Source organism: Thermobia domestica, chromosome 2 (assembly GCF_964235325.1).
Source record: "Thermobia domestica chromosome 2, izTheDome1.hap1.1, whole genome shotgun sequence".
In the NCBI taxonomy this organism is placed as follows: Eukaryota; Metazoa; Arthropoda; class Insecta; order Zygentoma; family Lepismatidae; genus Thermobia; species Thermobia domestica.
In genome coordinates this window covers 368,592,830-368,620,048 of record NC_137455.1, presented here as the reverse complement: position 1 = coordinate 368,620,048, position 27,219 = coordinate 368,592,830, and the positions used below count along the sequence as shown (strand labels likewise).

The 27,219-nt window shown below is 35.5% G+C and overlaps 1 protein-coding gene across 1 annotated transcript in view; it reads right to left on the bottom strand.

The window, feature by feature from the left end:
- Window positions 1-27,219, bottom strand: part of LOC145679613 (immunomodulatory peroxidase-like) — a 139,917-nt gene that overhangs the window by 44,366 nt on the left and 68,332 nt on the right. The window contains exons 7-9 of the mRNA XM_081750189.1: window positions 19,805-20,030; window positions 15,553-15,605; window positions 3,642-3,789 (exon numbers count right to left, since the gene is read on the bottom strand). Coding sequence (XP_081606315.1) covers window positions 3,642-3,789; window positions 15,553-15,605; window positions 19,805-20,030 — 427 coding nt within the window. The remainder of the gene's footprint in view (window positions 1-3,641; window positions 3,790-15,552; window positions 15,606-19,804; window positions 20,031-27,219) is intronic.

Below are 27,219 nucleotides of genomic sequence, written 5' to 3'. Positions count from 1 at the left end.
GTGACACTTCCATCAGCGATGACTTGCAAATTCAGCTACTACTGTATGCGGGCCGGGTGTCAGCGGGTGAGGAATACCGAGACATGTATAAATAGCCCATATTGATTGATACTAGTGTCAAATCCATAGTTTTCGCGGTCACTGAAATGAATGGTGATACTTCCACAGGTGTTGACTTCCAAATACAGCCCCCATGCGAAGAATGGGTATATTAAGCTAGTAATACAATAAATGGACTGCTTGGATGCCAAGAACTAGTACAGATAAGTACCATTTACTTCTATGAATAGGTATTTTTTAAAAGTATTTTTGTAAACACTAAGTTATAAAACAATGAACTACATACAGTAGTTATGGTTTTGGTTTCCAACATAAAAGAAATATGGATTGTTCATGAGATATTGAACTTCAACTTTTACTCCTGGAAAATTTCAATTTTGGAGTTAGGCCACTTGGCATCAAAGCAGTTCACTGTAAGATAAATACATTCCGCACATTAGTAACATAGTTGTTCAGGGGCCTTCGATTTCCATCCTCTCAAATGAAAGCTGAACGATTGCTTGATACATGCTGACTATATAGGAGAAATAGTGTATTAAGTTTTCGAGCTTTGGTGCGTATCCGTATTTACACTCTGATATAACTTTAAGTTCACACTGAAATCGAGCTAATTGTTTAATGCATTTCGAAAGCTTTTGTTTTTATGCAGCTCATTAAGGAAAATCTATTTCATAATCGTAACATTTATGTACTAAGAAACTATGAACGTAAAGTGGACTCGACCTAGCCCCGTGGCCGCTGGGACTCAGTGGCACAGCTCTCACCCTTGGTGTGTGAGGACTCTGATTCTGTGTGTGTGTGTGTGTGTGAGGCAATAATCCACAAATATTGCCTCAAGTGAGTTTAAAGATTTCTAAACACTAGTGCGAAACCGGGCTCTGCCGTTGCGATCGATTTACAGGTCTTGAGACGAAAGTAAGAAGGGACTTATGCACACAGTAAGTAAAAACAATTAATATGCCTGTAACTTTCCCCCAAATGGGTGTATCTTAAAACTGACATCACCATTATTTTTCAAATTAAATTCTAGCCCGAAATTATGCATCATATTTTCCTATTCCCATTTTGAAAACTTGACCTTAATTCAAAATGGCGGATTTCAAGATGGCTGTCATCAAGGTCATATCTACCATACGACTTCCCCCCAGGACTTATATGTATCCACATGGTTTTTCTTCACTTTTCTTCATTAACGCTCCGTTTACAAAGGGTAGTAAGGGACTTCTGTAGTAGTCTCTAATAACCACATCACAACTCTTAAAAGTTATATATATAAAAAAATAGAAAACATGCACCATGGCAAAAATTTGTCATCACAAGTAATGCATACATGCCTTCTATCAGCAAAAAAAGTTTCATTGAAATTGGAGCCGGACATTTGAGTGATGTCCCTTGTGGGATGTGATTGAACGTGACGTCAGAACACATCGCCCCCCTTCCCGGAATTTACGGGAATTAGGTAACCTGAGTGAGCACATGTGGTGCCAGCTCTCTCCAGCGACCTATCAAGGATCATTGCGTGTATGCCAAGACGTGTCGCCGTTTTTATCCATGCCAAAAGTCGACATACTGACAATTAGGTAAGTAGTCATGATGGTCTGGCTGATGTGTGCGTATATTTTAACTCGTACATTTTGTCTCGACTCGAATTTCGAGACGTCTCGACTCGAATTCGAGTCGAGTCGAGACTGTCGGGTCGAGACACGAGTCGAGACAGAAACATATTTTCGAGTCGAGACAACATTTTCTCGAGACGAGTCGAGACAGGCTTAAATCTCGACTCGACTCGACTCGAATGCATCCCTACACGGCGTTAGCTGTAGCAATTTTTTTTATGCATAGCGTACTTCGAAGTACTCAAAAACTTATATCCGTCAAAGGAGAAAACATATTGATAACAAGTTCGAGGGGTGAAAATCTTTATTTTTTGCATTAAAAGTAAGGTCACTAACAGGCAATACAAATTAGATTTTTTTTTTAAATTTCGTAACAACTTTTTTAAAATATGATTATTATTATTGTAAATAAAGTCAATTATCGTAGAATGTACGAATTAGATGGCAATAAAATTTTCAAAAGTAAAGAATATTAAATTTTTAAAATTAAATGACTTTTTAACCTTAAATAGAAATTTTATGTAAGGTTGCGATCTTTCCAAACAAAACTGTAAGGCCACATCTATCATTTCTTTTTCTTAATAATTTAATGTAATTCTTTCTATAGTTATGAATGAATTATATTCTGTATATATCTAAATGATAAAAGGATAGTGAAACAATTTTAAATCATTTATGGTCCTATAACATATACTATATAATAATAACATGGCCAATTTGAATAGTGTGAAGCTTATGTATTAGAATACATGTTACGTACTTAAATACATGAATAGTATAAACGTATAAATAGTTAATTATCCATATACTTTAATATAATTCTTCTTGTAGAAACAGTATTGTTTATACTTGTTACTGCTGCAGTTGCTGCCACTTTCACATTTACTGCTGCTCACACTTGAATGTATATTTCTGATTAGTTATTGCTGCCTTAAGAATTAAATCTTCACTAATAACAAAGTGAGCTTAGACTTTCTGTTGCCAGACACATTGCTATCTGTCGCCCTCGCCAAGTGAATTTTGTGGTGGACAAACACCGTGTACGTGGATTTCCTCAGGGTTCTCCCGTTTTCTCCCACTTTCTTCATTCCACCATTTCATTCATTTCTCATCATCACCGTCTCCTTTAGCCTAGCCTGCATAATCGTCTGACGTAAAGCTCCAAGATTTCACTTCGTTTCATTTCCCAATGTTGAAAAGTTTCATCTTGTTTTAAAGGCTCTGAATATTAATGTGGAAACTAAAATCCATTATTATTATTAATTACTACTACTACTACTACTACTACTACTACTACTACTACTACTACTACTACTACTACTAATAATAATAATAATAATAATAATAATAATAATAGTTACCAACTTCATCAATAAGTATGGAAGTTGAGACATTTTAAAGTTCCGACAGGGTCACGTCGAGACATGGTATATTTTCACCAAAATCGGGACAGATGACAATCCTAATTTTATGTATTTAATTCTTAAAGCTATCTTTTAGAAATCCTAACCGGATTTCTTCGTAGACCAAGTCTTTCAGCAGTTACCGATAATGCGCTGCGCTTAAAGCTTCGAGCGGAAACCGACTCATAGTAAGACCGCGGGATCTCACTGGTAGAACGCTCATCTCTAGATCCTTGGTTCGATCCCAGCTCTCACCAAGTGGACTTCGTAGCGGACAAATACTGAACTTTTTCGGGATCTTGCTTTCTCTCCTACTTTCGTCATTCCATTATTCCTAATTCCATCTCATCAACACCGTCTCCCTTAATCTCATTACATAATTATGGATTGTTAAAAAAAAAAAAGTAGAATATAGATATAATACTCGACCAAATAGTTATATAAAAATTTTAAATTAATACATTTTTGTATCATTGTATTATTCTTTTGTCTGCAATTAATAATTTGCAATTGAATTGCTAGAAACATGCAATGTGTATCCAAAAAAAGAGCACTTACGTACTGTATTGTTCCATCAACCAGCGAATGTCCGAATCGAAAAGCAGCTGTTGCGAAGGAATTTATAATCACGGGATTTACATTTTTGTAGTAATCTGTAGTAAATCCAGTTTCTTTGGGTAACAGATTTTTTCGAACCATATATTCATATCCTGAAAAAAATTAACAAAAGTAATATTAAACAATCGCTGAAGAAAATAAAGAAACAAATAGAGACATCATGTTATGTACATAATCACAAACACCTCGACTTTTAAAACAACACAAAATTCATAACTGACTATTTTTTTTTTTTTTTTTTTTGAAATGCAGTTTCATTCTCATTAACAGATGGGCGTGCCATAGAAGGAACACCTTGTCTTAAGAAAGTGATATCAATTTAAGTGTGGTATGAAGATATTAAGAGTGGGTATCACGATTTTTTTTATTTATTGTCATTAATATATAAGAATGCCGTAAGAGATGAGGTGATGGTAGCAATAAAGTGCTGTTCACATAACACAAAGTAACATGATATTATCTGAAAATGAAATCTTTAATTTTTACGTCCCACGGTTATGCCGGTCAGGCTAAAGACGACGGCGATGATGAGTAATGAATGAAATGGTGGAATGAAGAAAGTGAGAGGAAACGGGAGAACCCCGAGAAAACTCTCGCACACAGTGTTTGTCCGCCACAAAGTTCCCTTGGCGGCGGGGTGGGATCGAACCCGGGACCCCAAGCACCAGGGGTGAACGCTCTACTACTGAGCCACCGCGACCCCATGATATCATCTGAGACGAGGGTGTTGATTTTTTGATCTGGAAATACTTAGAGCGGGTTCACACAACGGGAGCACTGTTAGTGAGAACAAAGGTATGCAATAATGAATTTATGCGCAATAGATGTGTGAATGCTGATCAATGTTGATTTATAATTATAAATGGAACGATATGGATTGTACAGTGGAATTTCCTCATCACGTTCATGGCATGCACTAATAATACGGGAAAATTGTAATGGAATGTTACCACAAATTTAACCACACGTTGCTAATGAATTTATAATTCTGCATAAGTTCTTTGTCATAATGATTGTTTCTTACGTCAACATATTTTGTAGTAACAAATAATTATAATATTCGAAATTAGGGTGCGAATTGCGGCCAGGGATGTAGGGGAAAATCCCCCTCTGGAAAGCTTTTATCCCTGGCTGGAAGGCAGAAAAAAATCACAGGAGGGGATGTTATTTTCCAGTCCTACCCTCTGTTATATTTATTATATCATTCAAATTATTCAATTCAATGTGCTAAACATAAATCCGTTTGAGGATTATTAACAGAAAATTAATTGTAAAAAGTAATTTGGTTGGGTTAGGTGTGTTGGGAGTTGCGTGTATATGTTTCTTGAAAAGGACATTTTAGTGAGATCTGCTGCTGTAAGTTTGTATTAGAATCGTATAATACTGGTGTGCTTTCCTCTAAACCTAAGTCAAGTGTGTTAAGTTTAATCGTTGTTGTTAGCAGAGTTGGTACGATTATAGCAAGTTTGTTTAAACGGGATTTTTTTTTAACTTGGAGAAATCGACTAATTCGCACTCTTTTTCCAAAGACATGATTATTTATAATTATATGCAAGTAACAATATATCAATACAAAGTAACCTTAGATAAGCCTATCCTCTGTTATTGTTGATGTGTTTTCATTTAATTATTAAAAAAAATATAAGTATTGTACATTGTGGTGATGTTAACACTCAGACCCGTATTTAGGAGGTCTCGGGGGGCTGCCCCCCAAATCTTTGTTGCCCCCTAAAATTTTCACTGTAGGCTTGCAAATGAACTATAGTATGGTGATGAACTATAATATGGTTGGATTGGGCACCCCAGCTTCAGCCGCCCCCCCCCCTACATTTTTGGGATGGCTACGGGCCTATTAACATTACTGACTAACGTAATTTAGATAAAAGCACATTAGATACATCCAGGGCCGTGCTGGGATACTAATGAGGGCGGTGGACAAGTCTACTAAAAGGGCGCCCATACAAACGGGAATATATATTTATATATATATATATATATATATATATATATATATATATATATATATATATATATATATATATATATATATATATAGAGAGAGAGAGAGAGAGAGAGAGAGAGAGAGAGGGAGAGAGAGAGAGAGAGACTTTGAAAGAAAGTATGGGTACCATTTTAACCTAGAATCGAAATCCTCTCCTCTTTAGTACAGAAAAACTTTTTAGTTCATGTAATAATATTTCTGTCAAATAAAAAGAAGCTAAATGTATCAACAACTTAATATAGCACGCCTATGGACGCAGGAGGCTCATTGCCGCGTTTATTAAAGCTCTCCATTGATTTCTGTCTTTAGAAAACTGAACCCAGTTTCTACTTTATATTTCAATCTCTGCGAGAACCATTTTATTATTGTCCTCCCATCTGCGCCTCGGTCTTCCTAATGGTCATTTTCCTATTTGGATTTCCAATTACAACTTCGAAAGCTTTTCTAATTTCTTCCATTGTCACTACATAAACCGACCATTTGAGCCTCCTAGACTTGATGACCCTAACAATGTTTGGTAAACGGTATAAAATTATGCAGTTCCTCCTTATGAAGTTTCCGCCTTTCCCCATTCCCGTTCCTTTTGGAGTTCGAATATTGGTTTAAGAATCTTGTTTTCAAATACTTTGAGTCTGCGATTTTCCCTCAGAGTCAGTGACCATGTTTCGCAACCATACAGCACAACAGGGATGATTATCGTTTTATATTTTGAGCTACAAATTCCTCAACAGAATTAGTGACAACCAAAGATTCTTAACTGAATAATAGCACGAAATCCCTGCTTTCAGTTGACATCAATTTTTTAGTGATTATGGTTTTGGTCTGTTAATAATGATCCTAGATATTTGAAAGTATTATAATATTATTTGGAATACATAAATATTCCAAATAATATTTGTCGAAAGAAAATATTATTTGGAATTTTAACGCATACATAAAATGCAGTAATACGATCCCGACAAACTTCCATTTATTTAGTTTTTTCTGCATTTACTTTTAAGCCTATATCCCTGCAAGCGTTAATTAAGATTTCTGCGTTCCTTTCGATCATTCTATCATTACCTATTAAATTTACATCATCAGCATACGCCATAACCTGGCAAATACAATTCAGCTCTAGGGCCTGATTGCTGTCTTTGATTTTCCTTATCGTGTTCTCCAGAACAAAGTAAATAATAATGACGACAACGCATCTCCTTGTTTCAGGTCATTCTCAACGTGAAAGCTCGTGAACAAGAATTTCCCTACTCGAACCTACTTTGGGATTCATTTAAACATATCTTTATTAATCTACCTTTTTCGGTATTGCAAGTTCTGTAAGCATATTGTACAATGTTTCCCTCCTACCACAGTCTAAAGTCAATAATTGATATGCCAGGATGTTGCATTCTCTCATTTCTTTTCAAGTATTAGTCGAATGGTAAATATCTGGTCGGTAGTTGTTCGATTTTACCTAAATCCGTTCTGATAATCTCCAATAATTTCATCTGCGTATTGAGTCAATCTTGCTAATACAATGCTTAAGAGGATTTATTGCATGTTGATAGAAGAGAAATGCCTCGATAATTATTAAATCTGTTTTGTTGCTTATCTTCTGAACTGGAACAATGATTGATTCTCTTCACTCTTGTGGCAATTCCTCCTTGTTCCAGATAATGAGAATGAGTTTGTGTATCTTGCTCTACAATTTTTCCCCTCCAGCTAAAATGAAGTCAACCAGAATTTCGTCTACACCCGGAGATGTGTGTTTAACTTTTTTAATAGCGATTTCTATTTCTGTCTGGTTAGGTTCTGGAATATACTGTTATGCTGCATGCATTTCACTTTCTCCACGCACGTTAGTTTTTGGCTGTGTTGAGCAAATCGTCAAAGAAATCTTTCCATCTATTTAAGATGCTATCTGTATCTGTGAGAACTGTTCCTTTAGGTTTCTTTAATATATAAGCACGAAGTTGATAGCCTTTCTTAAGTTCGTTGATGCATTGATACAAACCTCGAATGTTTTTGTTTTCACTATTATCTTGAAGTTAATTAATTTTAACTTTCAAAAGTCGCGTTTCTTTGTTCTAAAAGTTTTAGAATTTTTCTGCCAGATGACAATGAAATTTTATGTAGTTATTTCATTCGGATTTTGTAGCCAACGCAGTTTCTTCTGTTTTCTCTTCTCTGCTACTTTAGTACATTCCTGGTTGAACCATGGTTTGTTACTACGTATTTCTGCGTGCTCCAATATTTCTTCTGCTGAAATTTTAATGTTATCTCTAATTTCAACGAAGTATCTTGAACACTAGTGCATTCCGAACCTTCTAAAACCGAGAATCTATTCGACACTTCAATCTGGCTCCCCTCTCACCTGACCATCCTCTATTTTAAAAAAAATACCGCTCCGTTTTCAGATATTGAATATTTCCTTTATTCAACGATAGTCTCTCTCTTGCTATCACAATCAACTCTTCTGAACGACCGAGCATCAGTTGTGCTAGATTGTTCTTTTCTGTCTACATGATCAGTTTGAATATGTGTTATTCCATCTGTTGAAGTCCAAGTATATTTATGAATGTCGCGATGTTGGAATTTTGTAATCTTCACGATAAGGTTTCTGGATATTGCACAGTTCACGAGTCTAACGCCGTTGTCATAATCTTCCTTATGCAAACATTTATTCCCTATAATCGGTTTGAAAACATCATCTGGTCCTACCTTCGCATTGAAACCGCCTAACAGAATTTTCATATGGTATTGCAGAAGATGATCAAATACCCGTTCCATTCTTTCATAAAAAACTGTATTTTTTAATCGCCATCCTTATTTTCTGTTGGGGCATGTGCATTTAAAACAATAATATTACACAACCGACCCTTAAGAGAAGTAAAAGAAAATCTATCATTTACAAATTCAACCTATGTAATTGCTGACATTTCGTATTCGTTTGTAAACGGAAAGCCCTGTTTCTAGTTGGTAATTTTTAATTTGTTCCCCGTAAAAGAACATAAAATTCTCCGACTGAACTCCTCTATTTCTAAACTCATTTTTTACAAATTTTAACGCGCCTGCCCTATAGAGACTTCTTATATTTCATGTTCCAAATTTCATGTCGATTTTACTTTGCGGAGTTCGTGCCAAGTTATCAGTTCTGATCCGAGGATTCAGCGAACTTATCTGAACAATCTCTCTCTTTTTTTAATACAGGATGAGGTTGTTAGCTTCACACCAAATTCTCAAGCTGGATTATCACCCCTTGTCTGTCCGCGACTGCTTACTCAGTATATTCGCAGCTAACCTCTATATCCCAGAGGCCTTCTCCTCGATCCACAACCTGAGGACGCGCCGTGCCATGGTGACAGGAAGACCACATTTTACGGAAATTAATGCTGCTATATTTCAGAAATACAACAGGGGCTGATTATCCGAACACTGCTTTAAAACACACAGGAACAATGAATATGCTCGGATATATGGATGTATATTAAGACTGTGAAAGCTTCGATGCCGTAAAAATCGTAAATTAGAGACGAATGTCAGTGTAGTATTACATAAATGCATCGTACGTTTGACTATCCAAACTATTCTTGATGTATCACATTGTTTCGTTTTATAGCTATATAACTTTATAATATTTTTATAAGTGATTCTCTTGTTTACCTGTTCTCTGCCAATATCAACTGTATGAATTTATAATATAAAACTGAAGAATGAAATAAAGAAGAATACAAAAGAATGAAATAAAAAGGTGATATTTCGCAGGGCATCTTATGTAAAGGGCGCCTTGTATTCTTCACAGGTTCTGTACTATCAGTCAGTATTTGAATTTATTAAACAAAGTTGGTATACAGGTTAACTAAAACCACTTATCTATAATGTGATGTTTCGTAGGCGCCTTATGTAAAGGGCGCACTGTGCCTTTCACGGGTTCTTCGCCAAAAGTAACTATGTGTATTTATTGTATAGAACTGTGCTATACCAGAAGAGTAAATAAAATCGTTCATCTTTGATGTGGTCTCGGAAGGGCGCCTATGTAAAGGGCGTACTGCATCTTTCACGGGTTCTTTACCAATAAAATTGTCAGAATTTATAACTGAAAACTTGTATTTTTATTTATACTGTGATATTTCGGAGGGCGCACGGGGACACGTCCCGGTGTCCCGGTGGGCCAGCACGGGCCTGGATACATCAGTTAAGAGAATCATACACATTCAGGAACTATCGGCATAGAAATGACAAATTTAGATTAAAATGAATGACTGTACATGCATGAGAAATGTACTTGAGTAGGAAGAAGGGAAATTCTCAACATTTCTACATTGATAAATAAACATGTGCTAATTTATCTTTTAGTATAATTAATAAAAAATGATAGTTGTGATACTTTAAATAGTTATTGTATGAAACTAATAAATTTAAAAGTTTGAGAAGTAAATCAATTGTTATACCTATGATAATAAGCATAAACTTAATTTATTTGTATATGGATACAGTTATGCATAAGAAAAATAAATATTGACAAGAATTTTAATTAGTTTTTTAAAAAAATAAACAAAGAATAAATCGCGTGAAATGGAATTTTAATAATGTCCGGTTGGTGATTATGAAAATAACGATATGAAAAAATATAATTAATTTACTGTTATTATCATATTCTCGATGAAATTAAATTGGATTCGGGTTTGAATACAAAAGTCTAACTATTAAAAAGCCTCTCTACGTATTTAAGATCTGATGTAAAGAACCTGAAAAGGGTTTCGTTTAAAATCTTCACACTGAGAAAAGTCCGTTATCCAGACAGCAATATACTGTACAAATATACGGGATACTTACATTTACTACCGAAATCAGTACGAAGCGTACGTTATCCGTATCCTACATATGCACTGCTCTTTTTCCCGGTTAGATGTTATCTCATGCTAATCTAACAGACTTCCATAAATTACATATATATACATATGTTACATTCGTCAGCTATATATTACATACGTCATCTGTATGTGAGATCCTGACCTCATATATATACAGTTATTTCGTTCGTACGGAAAGCACGTTTATTCGGAAAACTTATACGGAAACTACGTACAAAATATACTCCTTTTTTGCGTTCTACGTTTGCTGTGCGTTAAGTCTAAAACTTACAGAATTTAATACACATGTAACATACTATAAACGTTTTTATGTACGCTACATACGATTTTCATTCAGCGTCATTATTTTAATTATATATAGAGTTTTGTGGAAAAGATATTTGGCATCTATAAAAAAAAAACTAACTAACTAACTAACTAACTAACTTTATGGCCTATGGAACCCGGAGGTTCAGTGCCGCGTTCACAAAAGCTCTCCACTGACTTCTATCCTTAGCTAATTGGATCCAGTTTCTACTTTGTATTCCTATCTCTGCGAGATCCATCTTAATATTGTCCTCCCATCTGCGCCTAGGTCTTCCTAGTGGTCGTTTTCCTATGGGTCTACCAGTCAAGACTTTGAAAGCGTTTCTACTTTCTTCCATTCTAGCTACATGACCTGCCCACCTAAGCCTCCTAGACTTGACGACCCTAACAATGTTGGGTAAACCGTATAAACTATGTAGTTCCTCGTTATGAAGCTTCCGCCATTCCCCATTCTCGTTCCTCTTGGGTCCGAATATTCTTCTCAGGATCCTGTTCTCAAATACTTTCAGTCTATGTTCTTCCCTCAGAGTAAGCGACCATGCTTCGCAACCATACAGAACAACAGGCATGATTATCGTTTTATATATTTTAAGCTTCAAATTCCTCGACAGAATTCGCGACGACAAGAGATTTTGAACCGAATAGTAACACGAATTCCCTGCTTTTAGTCGACATTTAATTTCTTCGTGAATATGATTTTCGTCTGTTAATATTGATCCTAAATATTTGAAAGTATCCACTTTATCAAAAGTATTATTTAATATTTTAACGCATCCACAATTTGCCGTATTACGGTCCCGACGCACTTCCATGTATTTAGTTTTCTCTGCATTTACTTGTAAACCCATGTCCCTGCAAGCGTTTAATAATATCTCTGCATTTATTTCTACTGTTCTCCTATCATCCCCTATTAAATTTACATCATCAGCATATGCCATAACCTGGTGAATGCCGTTCAACTCTAGGCCCTGGTTGCTATCTTTGATTTTCCTTATGGCGTATTCCAGCACAAAGTTAAATAATAATGGCGACAACGCATCTCCTTGTTTCAGGCCATTTTCGACGTGGAAGCTCGTGGACAAAAATTTTCCTACCCGGACTTTACTTTGGGATTCACTTAAACATATCTTAATTAATCTAATTAGCTTTCTCGGTATTCCAAGCTCTGTAAGAACGTTGTATAATGTTTCTCTCCTAACCGAGTCGTAAGCCTTTCTAAAATCAATAAATAGTTGATGTACCGGGGTATTGTATTCCCACTTCTTTTCGAGTATTTGGCGAATGGTAAATATTTGGTCGATAGTTGATCGATTTCGTCTAAATCCGCACTGATAATCTCCAATAATTTCATCTGCGTATGGGGTCAATCTTGCTAACAGAATATTTGAAAGGATTTTATAGGATGTTGACAGAAGAGAAATGCCTCGATAATTATTACAGTCAGTTTTGTCGCCTTTCTTGTGAATTGGAACAATGATTGACTCTTTCCACTCTTGTGGCAATTCTTCCTTGTTCCAGATAAGGAGAATGAGTTTGTGTATCTTGTTCCACAATTTTTCGCCTCCAGCTAAAATTAACTCAGCCGGAATTTCATCTACACCCGGAGATTTGTGTTTCTTTAATTTCTTTATAGCGGCTTCCACTTAATTATTATTTGCTTATTAAAAATGGCTTCTTGAAAATTACATTTGAAAGTTATTTTCGAAATTGATTATGAAATCCAGATTTTCTAAATATCGGATCAATGGCAAAAAAAAAAAAAAAAAGTTTGCTTTGCAGAATGCTCTTTTTAACTAAAAGCCTAAAGAAAATTTTCACAGTTAAAAGTCTAATCTTGATTCACGTTTACTACGCTCAACTACGCTCTTGCACTTACGCTTTGAGTGAAGAAAATTCATTTTTATTCGTGGACCGGATAAAACATACGCGCGGACCACATTTGCCCACGGGCCACGATTTAGCAATCAACGCTTTTGTTCATTGCATTATATGGGGAATTTCTCCCTTTCTTTGAAATAAAGTGACATTTATTTGGTTTCATTTTATTCTCCTGCTTTCTTGTTCAATCTTATTCAAATGTCCCTTCCTTCATGAACACCCAATTGTATCATATTAGCTTAAATAAACATTCTTCACATGGGGGCTGTATTTGGAGATCATCGGCTATAAACAGTATCACCATTGATCTCAGCAACCGCGAAAACTATGGATTTGACACTCATATCCGTCATTTTGGACTATTTTTACATGTTTCGGTATCTCCTCCTCCCTGGTAACCCCCGGCCCGCAGCCGAATGTGATGAATTTGGAAATTAATGAGATCTGAGTTTCACACTTGATCAGCGACCGCGAAAACCATGAATTCGACAGTACTACAGGTAATTTTCAACTACTTTTACATGTCACAGTAAACGCCCTCTGAGATCCTCTGGTTTGAAAATAAAAAAACACTTCGTCTTAGTCTGGGGCCTGAACCAAAGTACCCGTGTACGCAGATTTGGTAACTCTCGATCCATTCGTCTGATCCACAGGCCGCACACAGGCAGACACACAGATACACAGACTCTTTATGTATATCAGGGATGCAAATAAGCAACAAAATTTGACTAGCCCAAGAATAAAGGTACTAGCCCACATATCACAATAGAAATAATTTACTTCGGTATGAACCACTCGCCCCGAGCGAGTGGTTGTTTGCATCCCTCATATATATATAAAGAGTCTGTGTGTCTTGTCTGTGTTATTATACTTATTATATATAGTATATATAATAGTTATTACTCGAATTTAGTTTAACAAATCTTAAACTTACAGTGCATCACAATGCTATTTGATTTTGAAAGAAAACACTGACTTGGTTTAGAAATCGAGTTTATAGACCTCAATGAAACTCGACGTTTCTTAGTTTCATTCTCGTTTATATCAAGGGAACTTAATCTCATTCAACCTTGTGGATCTCAAGTTTAAATATAAGGTGTTCCATAAAGAAAGCATATTTTGAAATGTTTGCTATTTCTGTTGTAGTAAGTTGGCACCACTGGACGTTACACGATCTTCATCCATTGTCTTTGTGGTTACTGGTCACGGCGCGCCGAATAGCGTACCACGGTAATCTGTTTTCTGTACGGATACGAATAGAGCGCTTCATGACAGAACAAAGTGAAAACGTGCTGCAAATGTGATGGATGTTGTGCTGAGACTCTTCTCACACTCCCTACAATGTTTGATCATTTTAATGCACCTAATAAGTAGAGATTAAAGTTTTCGTTTTAAGGATAACATCGAAAACTTGAGAAAGGCAAAGTAAAGTGTATAGAAATACCTAACTATACGATAGAAGGACTTTTTTGTTCTTTTTAAATCGCGAAATAACGCGAATTTGGTACTTTTATCAAAATAACACCGAAATGCACTGCATAAAGAGATAGAATCGCGAAATCGCCATGTTGGCCAGAAATACTAACAAAATAATACAAGTTTTCTTTGTAACAAAATGTGATTCACATAAGACCATCAGTCCTGTTATTTTTAGACCGGTTAGTTAGTGAAATTTTGGCCCTCAGATTTTGCTGTCTGTGCTCTTGAAGCAATATCTTTGCCAGCTTCCAACGTTGATTCTCAAAGATATTTTTCAGAATACACCTCCGTAGTTACGTTAAGAGCCTGCCTTACCAAAAATTATACAAAATTAACCTTTTCTCTTTTGCTTGTTTATTCATCAGTAAAAGGAGATAATAAAATGTAAGTCACCACAATCATAGATAATGCTATTCTACAACAGAAAATATGAAACTGAAGAATGTACAGTGTTGCCATCCATAGCAATTACAGTATTACCAGAAAAACAATTTCCCTAAAATATAAGTTAAGCCAGCGAGTAGAGGAATGAACTCAACTGCATTTGGTTACGTATCATATTGTTTTGGTTTCCTGCGAACTACTTTTTAAATAATGGTTGTATTTAGTTTGTAATAAACAAAATAGTTTTAACATACAGTTATTAAAACTAAATAATAATGTTAATTAAAAAGTAGTTCACAAGAAACCAAAACAACATGATCAAATGCGGTTGAGTTCATTCCTCTACTCGCTGTCTTAACTTAGATTTTAGGGAAATTGTTTTTCTGGCAACACTGTAATTTCTATGGATTGCAACACTGTACATTCTTCAGGTTCATATTTTCTGTTGTAGAATAGCATTATCTATGATTGTGGTAACCTGCATTTCATTATCTCCTTTCACTGATGAATAATCAAGCAAAAGAAAATGGTAAATTTCGTATTATTTTAAGTAAGGCAGGCTCTTAAGAGGAAAATGTGGAATTATTTACAATTTTGTACTTTGAAAAATAAAAAACATTGAAGAAACTATAGATTCGCTATTAAGTGAAAATGTGTGTTCACAATGATATAAATTGCGTTTTAAATAAGTATATTGTGAATTACTTATAGTGAAGAAAATGTTAAGAAACACTGTAGTATGGTTTTTAGTCGATATATGTATTCGAGTCATACATTAAATAAATCCAAGTTTAGGAGGGATATCGAGCCATTTTTTCTCTGATAGTAACTCCAAGAATATAATTTATTCTTTTAAATATAAGATGTCAAAATTTAAAACTAATCGCTAAATATTATATTTTAGTTTAATTAGCTTTCACAGATAACTTTCAGTATGTTCGCAATATACATACTTTTCAGAGCCATTATAAAATAAAGCAAATAACTACTATTTGCTTCTATTAAACTGCGAAAAATAACACCGAATTTGGGCAAAGATAACACCTCTTAATAAGTCGACTGTAATTATGTTGATTACTATGAGAAGACGTTGTACCTGTGAACACTTTTAGAGTTTTCGAAATTTTGGTGCTAATATTCAGCACTTTTCCCCCACTTTTTGCCGTATATTTAAAGTGCCATCTCTTTGCTATTAGATAGGATGATTTCTAAACGTGTTACATAATTACAGTAACTTTTATAGGATGGAATAAAAACACATCCGTTTTGTTCACAGGTACATTATGGTCATGTACCATTCCACAGGCCCTCTTGTACCTTTGAACAAAGTGATAATTACAACGTTTCTGCGGCAATAATATAAAAAGAAGACACAAATATTAATAGTTACGAATTGCAATAAAAAGTTTAGCTATAAATTGAAATTTTCCCCAGAATTGAAATTTTATTAAATTAATTCAAAATGGAAGAGAAATTCTAACAAAACTTTGTGAACAATAAAGTTGAGCATATACAACACTTAATATAACCTTATCCTACAATCTCAGCAATTCCATAAATATCAAATGCGTTTCCAGGATTGTTCGTATGTCGTGCATCTTGCGTGGTGTGGTCCAAACACAGTTTTGTCTCATGGCTGTAACTGGTTTGAAGTGTGTGGAGGCTTTGTCACCATTATTATCCTAACTTCTCATGCCCTTTCAATTGCTTGCACACTAAGAAGAGATTCATGGTTATCAAGAACAAGCAGAATTCGTTGATCTTTTGTTTTCTTTATATGACTGATAAAATGGTCTAAAAGCTGAGGAAAGCAATTCTCATTTGTCCAGCCACTAGGATTTGCCGCTCCAATCGTCCCACTTTGTGCCCTCTTTAACTTAAAATGTTTGAGATTTACCCTGGGAAAAATCATTATACGTGGTACGTTATTACCGATGGCATTTACTCCCGCTATCATTGTCAGTGTTTTTCCATGTTCAGTTGAAGTTACTGCACAGACTTCCTTCATTCCTAAAGCAGATACAATACTTCTGGATACCTGGACTGTTCATAAGCCTGTTTCGTCTACATTATGTATCCATTCTCGTGGGATTGGTCCGTAACTAAGATGAACCCCTCTTAAAGTTTCGAAGAAGTAACTTACGTTTCCATGATTAAAGGTTGCGAATCGACAAGACTAGTTGCTTCTAGCTTCCTCAATGAAAGTTTCTGTTTGTGTCTATTCACAAAACAGGCGCATTCACTCCTCACCTGCAATTTCGTTGAGACCCCACTGACTTGTGTCATTGTTCCTCTTAGCAATGGCAAAATTGTAAGCTAATTCTCTTGCAGATATATATATATATATATATATATATATATATATATATATATATATATATATATATATATATATATATATATATATATATATATATATATATATATATATATATTTGGTCTAGGAATTAATTCGTGCGGGTGGACAAGAGATGGCGCAACGAACGGAGCGTCCCACAGTTCCGTGTATCCACACATGTGTTGCAAACCCCTGTCATCGCGTATCGTTCGTAGTATAGGGCAGTGGATTAAAGCGTCAACAACACCAGTTTGTAGTTAAGTGAACATGGCGCAATTTGTGCCTGATAAAGTGTTTTTGCGGGGTGTCCTGCTGCATTACTTTAACATGCAGAAAAGTGCGACTGAAAGTCATCGTATTTTGGTGGAAGTGTATGGTGACCATGCTCTAGCTGAGCGAACGTGTCAGAAGTGGTTTGCACGGTTTAGAAGTGGAGATTTCGGCTTGGCAGACCAAGAGTGAGCTGGACAGCCAAAAAAAATTCAAGACGAAGAATTGACAGCATTGCTCGAGCAGGATTCGTGTCAAACGCAGGAACAACTTGCAGCAGCATTAGGCGTTGATCAAACAACAGTCTCCAAACGCTTGAAAGCCATGGGAATGATTCAAAAGATGTCACATTGGGTTCCACACGAATTGAAAGACAGAGACGTTGAAAGACGAAAAACCATTTGCGAATTGCTGCTTCAACGACAGAGCAGAAAGGGGTTTCTGCATCGAATTATTACGGGTGATGAGAAGTGGATCCATTACGATAACCCTAAACGAAAAAAGACCTGGGTGAAACCAGGTGAACCAGGTCCATCACAACGAAAACGAGATATTCACTGTGCAAAGGTTATGCTGTGCATATGGTGGGATATGAAAGGTGTGGTGTACTATGAGCTGCTGCAACCGGGTGAAGCTATGAATGGAGAACGTTATCGACGACAATTAATGCGTTTGAAGTAAGCTCTGGCCAGAACACGACCAGAATGGGAGAACAGACATGATAAACTTATTGTTCAACATGATAACGCTCACCCACATGTCGCAAAACCGGTCAAAACCTATTTAGAAAATGTCGGATGGGAAGTTTTACCCCACCCGCCGTATTCACCAGACGTTGCTCCTTCGGACTACTACTTGTTCGATTGCATGAACAACGATTTGATTGGACAGCGGTTTACTTCTTCAGAAGATATCGAAACATGGGTCTCTGACTGGATCGCTTCCAAGGATGAGGACTTCTTTCGCCACAGAATCCGTACATTGCCTGACAGATGGGCGAAAGTGGTGGTTAGCGATGGAATATATTTTTCTTAAGGTATTTATGTATTTTGTGTTTGTACTACAGCTTCAATGTGTGCGTACCAACCGCACGAATTAATTCCTAGACCAAATATATATATATATATTTGCTTAAACCATCTTTGCACATGTTTTCAGGTACTCTGCAAGTTCTCTCTCTTCACTCTCAGAAAACACCCTCTTTGTATCCTATCTAACACTATATGAGAAAGGTTTTGAAGAACCGGACTTTAAGTACATTGTCACATGTCTATGTAGAGCACCTAACTTTACTTTCTAGATCCTGCACGCTTCACGAAAAGAGATACATCTTTTTGGAGACGCAGTTACGGCAGCAACAGCTCCATTCATAGCTTCAGGATCTATGGGCTCTCTTTTTCTCCCAGTCTTACTTTTCGTCATTTTACCTGAAACATATGTAAAAACAAGAGAATATTTAGAAACTACTTAAAATTGTATTAATTTTAAGTAGTTTTAAGTTAAGTAGTTAATAACTTTACTCCCGCTAAAGCTATTAACCTAATCTATATAAAATATATCAATTATTTTAACTACTTACATCGTCCACCTTTAAACAGTATTATTTATCGTTCAAAGGTACACGATGCATTAATGTTCATAAGTACAATAGGGTCACCATTACGAAAAAAAGTTCTCCATTAGCTTAAATATTGCACAGAAGTTAAAACTAAAAATACTACTGTACTCACCAATGATTGTATCCCAAATTTGGACAAATAAATATCACAAATTGCAAAAACCGAAGAGCACAAAACTCAAAAGGTAACCAGAAAAAAATCTTCGTTTTGGGGGGTGAAAATATTAAAAGGAACATTACTCGGCACAACACTCAGTAAACAACAACCAATCGCGTTTGTAGTCTCCTTTTTCATTTACTCTTTCAAAGGAATTTTAATCACTGCACCTACATAGCTCTGAATTCGAGAAAAGCACAGGTGTTCAAAGGTACATTGTTTCAAAGATACAACACCTTCTCCTAAACTAGAGTCAACATGTTTGTTTGTGGGCCTTGAACCCTCGAGGCGTCCTCGTGTTTGTCGTTCTGCGGAAATCGTGAGAGATAGTGTTGCTGTAAGTCCGGTCCAGAAAACCGATAACTATCATGTGCCTTTCGGCGCTCCGTGACAACTAATCATAAAAGCAAGAGATGAAAATAGTGCAACATTCAGTGCTGCCAACGTACTAGAAAAGTAATGGCGGGAATTTCAAAAGTTTCGTTCTTTATGGAATACCCTTTATTACAGTTGAGTTCAGCAGACCGGGAAGTCCGATCTCTCGATGATCGGCATCTCTGATTAAGCCGTTTCTAAGATATACTAAACTTTTCACATCAAAACCAAGAGAACATTTCTCTCATCGGCACAAGATTGAATTACCGAATTAGAAAGGAGCATTAGGGCTATGTAAAATTCGGCAGGTTGTTATTGTACGATATTGTCATTGAGAATAACAATTTATAAATGCATTGTTATTACACACGGACTTTCTGTCCAAACTAAAATTGTGTTCGTACTTGTATAAAACAAAAAAATAGTTCAGAAAACTAATAAAAGGACAGTAAAGAAGAATGTGAGTAATTCTTACCTAATATTAGAGGCAGCCATTCGCCATATGTTACATGTTGAATTTCGGCAATTACAATCCGTCTGGCTTCTTGGAAAATCCTTTCGTCATCCCAGTGAGTGTTTATTCTTGAAAGTTGTCCAGCTACTCGGTTATGCTCCCTCATTAGAAGGATATGTAATACAGTGAGGCTAGGAACTACATTCACCCTTGTATCACCTTTAAGAAAACGAATATGTATAAGTAATGACGTACACAAGGGTTTTTCGGGATTTTAACATGCCTCCTTTGACCAAGGTATTATGCAAAAAACATACACCGGAAATTATATTAAGTTCAGGTCTTTGATTCCTCTTCCACCTTAACGAACTTCTTTCAGGGCCGTTGCGTGGGCGGGGCGACCAGGGCAATTTCCCCGGACGCCGCGACCAGTTGGCTCCAGGACGTCAAATCAAAATTAAAGAAATTCAGATTATGTTAGTAAATGACATTTTTTAAAAATTAATGTTAATTCAGATATTTTAATAATGATCAGGCTACTACCAAGTAAAATGTATTTATTTGATAAGGGCAACACAACAGGCTTAATGCCCAGTTATAGTGTTGTGTACATTATTAACTGACATACACTATTATATACACATACACACACACAGACATACACACACACACACACACACACACACACATATATATATATATATATATATATATATATATATATATATATATATATATATATATATATATATATATATATATATATATATATATATATACAAAAATATGTCCTTTAATTATGCATAAATTGTTGCCTGACAATTGTTTTGAACTTGCTTACGGACATACTAAGAGGATACTTATGTAATATATTAGTTCTTGCTCTTCTACAATAAAATGTCCCAGCATTTCTAATCTTACAATGTTCTAATCTTACATGCCGGGACACGTAATAACACTTCTGAAACTAATTGTGGACAATCAATTTCACCGTTTAATAATTTATGTAAGAAGAACAGATTAAACACCCATCTTCTTTTCTCCAATGTTTGAAAACTAAAATTCCTTACTAAAGTCCTCATGGGGACATACTTCGGGTAAAACCAGTTATCTTGTATGGGACCGTTTTTAAAAATTGAAACTGTAGTGTATATTTTCTATTGCATCAGAGTATTTAGTGACATTTGGTGTCCAAACAGTACAATAGTATTCTGAGTTTCACCTCACATATGGAAAATAGGCCTATTACCTTATAAATGTTGATTGTTTGTAGAAATTTTCTCCTATCCTATAAATTAAACCTAGGTTTCTATATGCACTATTCGCTATTGCGTCAACGTGTTGAGCAAAGATTAACTTGCTATCAAATACAACTCATAGATCTTTGATAGTACTTGAGGTAGACAAGGAAGCGACCATTATTTTACAACTGAAGTGAATTTGATCTTCTTTCCTCGTGAAAGATACAGATTTACACTTGGACACATTCAGGACTAATTTATTCTTATCACATCATATTTGAACTCAGTAGATCCTGTTGAAGTTTCGCGAAGTCATCAATTGAACTTCCTTTGGAGTATGATTTGAGATCATCGAAAAAAAAAAAAAAAAAAACTTGAGAAGTTTTAATACACAGAGGAATGCCATTAATAACAAGAAGAAACAACAGGGGACTTTGATTAGATCCCTGACGGACTCCCAATAGAGTATTGAACTTGAGAATTACCGGTAATTTAAAATATCATCTAGGATTATTCAACTAGAACTCTCTGCAAGAAAAAAATATTATCTTGGAATTTAATATTTGTATCGTTATTTGTATTTTCTATGCTATTACTGTGGTGATAAATATCAAGTTCAAAATGAAGAAGAATAGTACTCGATTTCAGCAATTCAAAACCATGTTTTCATTAAATTTTATATTTTAACTACAACAGCCATTCAATTAAAAAAACTGACATAATAGCAACTTCTTTTGTCTTACAGTATGATCTTACACTCCATATTTAAATTTATTAATTTTTTTTTTTTTGCTCAGATCGCGCCTTTCAGTTTCGGCACCTGAAAGTTTAACCGAAACAGGGCTATCATCATTGCAATCTTCTTTGCTTTATTATTTTTTCATCATTCATTTGTTTTTCTATTTGTACAAGGATGGATAGGGACGAGGGATAGGAAAAATGGACGAAACCACAACACTAAGAAACAACAAAAGATAAATTTAGACAAAATCAACAAAGAAAAAGAAGAAAAAAAGAGAAGAAAAAAAATATTTGTTATATAAACTCCTAACTACCTAATATTTGTTCATCTTCTAATTTTCCTATTCTATTCTATTCCCGACTCAAGTTTAGCTTACTCTAGTCTTCAATTGTTTCATCCTCGTTCGTTCCTTTTATCATACTTAGCCTTTCTCGTATGTTTATCATCATCTTCATACGTCTAGGTTTCACCTGTATGATAGGCTTTCTACCTAGTTTTTATGATCATCTTCCTCATTGAGTCAGGTTTCTCCTGTATGTTAGCTTTCCACCTATATAATATCCTGTCCACCTATTTTTTTTTATCATCATCATCTTCATTAGATTTAGATTTCACCTGTGATGGCCTTCCATCTGTATGATAGGCTTTCCACCTATATAATATACTTTCCAACTATTTTTTTTTATCATCTTCATTGGATTTAGGTTTCACCTGTATGATAGGCTCTCCACTTATTTTATTTTGTTCTTTTTATTTTTGACATTTTTTAAATTTATCTTTCCTCCTGTGTGATTTTTTAAAATAAATTTTTACTACATTCTTCTAATAGAGGATGATAATATTTGCACCACTGAACTCAGCATCATTATTGCACACTTACATTTAAATATTGCACGCTTAAATAAGCACTACACACTCCCGTGTGTGAAAACACAACTTTTCCTTAATAAAAAGAACATACCACTATCACCACACTGCACACTACAACACCCATTCACTTTTCTGCGATAGCGCAAACTTTGATTTCCTTATTGATCCTAAGCGGAGTTAGTCATTTCAGTTTTCCACACTTGACTTCTATGGTTCTGATCCTCAGTGCAACGGTTTGAGGTCCAGGACCCACTCGGAGTACTTAGTGCAGGCCCTGGTCAGTTGTGTCCTGCCGCCGTGAACGCTGGGACCGGTGTTGACACCTACACGAACATAGTTCGAGGTGGACACTGTATGTCATTTACCGAGTAATTGGCTTTTGTTGTGCATAGGATCTTTAGTGTATGTTATGTATATGATATTTTGCTTTGTTTTGATGTTTACGCTATTTCCCACCACCTATTTCCGTGCACACCCGCTCAACACATCCGGAGTTCCAATCCGGCTGGATGCCGGGGATGCGTCGAGCGCACATTCACACTATTCTTCCGGGGCACGCGGAAAACCAGCGTTCCTGGAGCAAAAACTCTAGTCCTGGAAGATAATCATTTGCACTCTGACACATTAATTATCATTCCTTAGTGTTTTCTTTTACATTTTGTTTATTCCTGTATCACATTTCCAAAAAGTCTTTCTCTTATTCTTGTTGCCTTTTATATAATTGTTTTCTTAGATCAGAATATTCCTTTGCTATTCTACTTAATATTTTGTAGTCCTCTTCCTTAGCTAAGACTTCCCCTGTTTCTTTTGTTCTGATGTCATCTCTTCCCTGTAATTGATCTTCCAAGAGGGGACACCATAGAATATGGTGTTCCGGCGTGCCTAGTTCTTGGCATTGGCATCTGGGATGTTCTTTCAAACCCATTCTGTACAAGTATTGTTCATATGGCCCGTGTTCTGAGAGATAATGTATCAGTCCTGGGTTGGGGTCAAAGTGCTGCCATTGGGACGAATATCAATTTTTGGTATTATATTATACAATCTACGTGAGATATTGGTTTCTTGTAAATTTTTGTTCCAAATTTTTATTAGTTCGTTTTCTATATCTTCGACCGTTTTACTTTGAGTGCTTAGTAATTCTTGTACTTTCCAGGGCTTGCTAACTTAACATAACTATAACATAACGAAATAGACGGAAGTAACGTAATATATTTGTTAACACATTATGTTATGTACCAATTGTAAATTCATATATTTGTTACGAAACACTAATGTTACTATACTTATCAAATAACTATAATGGTACCGTCTTAAAGGAGCAAACTACTTTCTGTTTATCACTAAATAACTTTATGAAGAGATTGATAGGTATATAGTATATTGTAATAACGTTATTACTTTATACGTTATTCCCAAGGCTTACTGATTTAACTTAACTTTAAAATAACGAAAAAGATGGAAGTATAGCCAAGTATAGCAATATATTTGTTAAATATTTTGTTATGTACCAATTGTAACTTTATATATTTGCTTCGAAACAATTATGTTACTATACTTATCAGATAACTATAGAGTAACGAATTACATGATCAATCTACTTTCTGTTACCACTAAATAACTTTATGAAAAGATTGATAGGAATATAGTATATTGTAATAACGTTATTACTTTATACGTTATTCCCAAGGTTTGCTGATTTAACTTAACGTTAAAATAACGAAAAAGATGGAAATACAGCCAAGTATAGCAATATATTTGTTAAATGTTTTGTTATGTACCAATTGTAACTTTATATATTTGCTTCGGAACAATTGTGTTACTATACTTATCAGATAACTATAGAGTAACGGATTGCAGGATCATTGTGCTTTCTGTTACCACTAAATAACCATTATGAAAAGCTTGATAGGAATATAGTATATTGTAATAACGTTATTATTTTATAGGTTATTCACAAGGCTTGCTCATTTAACTTAACGTTAAAATGACAAAAAAGATGGAAATCCAGCCAAATATAACAATATATTTAGTAAATTTTTCGTTATGTACCATCTATAACTTTTATATTTGTTATGAAACAATAATGTTACTATACTTTTCAGACAACTATATAGCGACGAATTAGAAAAAAATAAATACTTTTTGCTATCATTAAATAACGTTAAGAAAAGGTCAACTGAAATATAGTACATTTCAATAACGTTATTATGGTATAGCTTATTCCCAGGACTTTCTAACTTAACGGTATCATAACTAATAATTACCGGAACAAAATGTTTTTTGTTATGAGTGTTTTATCCAGGCATGTGAGAAGGGGAAAATGTCCTCTCCAAAGTTGTAGAATTCCCGTCCCCCCCCCAAAAAAAAAAAAAATTTGAAGGTATACATATAGCTACACATATACAGCGTATTTTAAAACAACACTTTCAAGGTTTGGTAGGTGATTCCTAACACCAAGATAAGACAAAAAATATAGACGAAAATGTGTCCAAAAATGATTCCTTTCGAAGTGATAGGCTGCCGAAAACATGAAAAAATAATCCTCCAAAACAATGGGAACTACCCTAGTCAGGTCAGGACTTCACTTATGAACTAGTATCTGCCCTATCCAAATATCGATGTTTCATAATTTGCGGTACTACCTCAACAATTTTTAGAGAGATAGTTGGTAAGCACTTCAGATTATATGCCCATAGCCAAACACCCTGTATAAAAAATGTGGCATGAGTATTTTAGGATTTTGAAACATTGATGTTTGGATATGACACATATTAGTTCCTAAGTGAAGTCTGGGGCCGCGGTGGCTCAGTGGTAGAGCGTTCACCTCTGGTGCTAGGGGTCCCGGGTTCGATCCCAGCCCCCGCCAAGTGAACTTTGTGGTGGACAAACACCGTGTGCGTGGGTTATCTCGGGGTTCTCTCGTTTCCTCCCACTTTCTTCATTCCACCATTTCACTCATCTCTCATCATCACCGTCTCCTTTAGCCTAACCGGCATAACCGTGGGACGTAAAACTCAAAGATTTCATTTCCTAAGTGAAGTCTTGACCCGACTAGGGTAAGCCCCTAGTTTTGGAGCTATGGACCTTTAAAGTTCATTTTTCATGCCTTTGACAGCCTCTAGCTCCGAAAGTAAGTATTTGTGAACTCAGGTTGGTCTATACTTTTTGTCTTTTCTTGGTGTCAGGAATCACCTCCCAAAATTTGTCAGTGTTTTTTAGAAACACCTTGTATATATAGCTAGTTTCAAATTTAACGTTCAGTTTATGTTTTTCCAATTTGCGAGGTTTCAGTCGATGTCCTTTTTCATATTCCCCAAAAAGTAAAATTTGTTTTCATGCTACCATTTTTATGTGTTCAATATTATAATCCGAAAAACTTACTGTTAGTGGTTTACTGATGAAAGTGTCAGTAGCAACCTCTCGTTTGAAGGATAATTATGAGTGACTAATCGAGTTATTTGGAAGCATTTCATAGGTATCACAAGAAAGTGATGAAAGAAAGTCTGTAAGCATTCCTGAAGGCAGATTTTGAAGACTATGATAAGCTCCATAATGAAGTTGTGCGACCATATGTGATAGCATTGTTAGAAAATTTTGATAGATTTGGGGATACCGTTCGAAAAGTTTCTTTATCGTCCCAAGTGTTCAACTGTGGTGACATTATGCTTATGGAGTGGCCCCGTGTAGCGTAGTCGCTAACTCTCGCCTTCGGTGCGAGCGGTCTCGGGTTCGATTCCTGGTGGGGACACTCGGTCGAAAATGAGGTTTTCCTCATTCACATGAGGCAAATGCCAGGGTGGTACCTAACTTATATGACTCAGGCCACTTCCTTCCTTCCCTTTAGTTGGATAGTGTGCTCGACGAGGGACGAAATCCCTCAAACGTGACGAGCTAAATGCATTGATGCCGAAAGCACAGAAATCTAAATCCTAAAATCCATTTCCATTATGCCTATGGATAACGCAATACAAGAACTCAAATCTTTGTGTGATTTTCTTTCTTTGAATTTTGAGGAGTGTGTCCCTGAATATAAGTGTTTTCATTAAATTTTAAAGAAGTGTGCAGAGAAGAATATGAAGTTGAGTGAAATGTTACGCAAACTTCAAGCGGATAATATTGGGGACGGTTTCCTACACTAAGACATCTAGCTGCCATATTAAGTGTGTGTCCTATAGGTACTTGCAAACTTGAAAGATAATTCTCAAGTATGGAACGAATTTGTACTAAATTAGGACAGCTTAGACCATGTCGCTTAAGTTCACTTGTGCGTACGCGCTTTTGGCGTGGGAGACCCGGGTTCGATTCCAGCGGGAGCTCATGTGGTTTGGATTCCACGTTAATCAGTAGGTCCACGTCTCATATAGCATCGCTGCTGAACAGGACGTTAAACTCAAAATTAACTCATTAAGTTCACTTGTGTTAATATTCATGGAAAATCCTCGTGAACTGGAACTTTTCCATGTAAGAAATTTTATCAAAATTTGCTATAATCCATCCCCACAAAGAATTGCACTGCCTTTTCTAAAACTTCAAATGTAAACTACGTTGGCTTAAT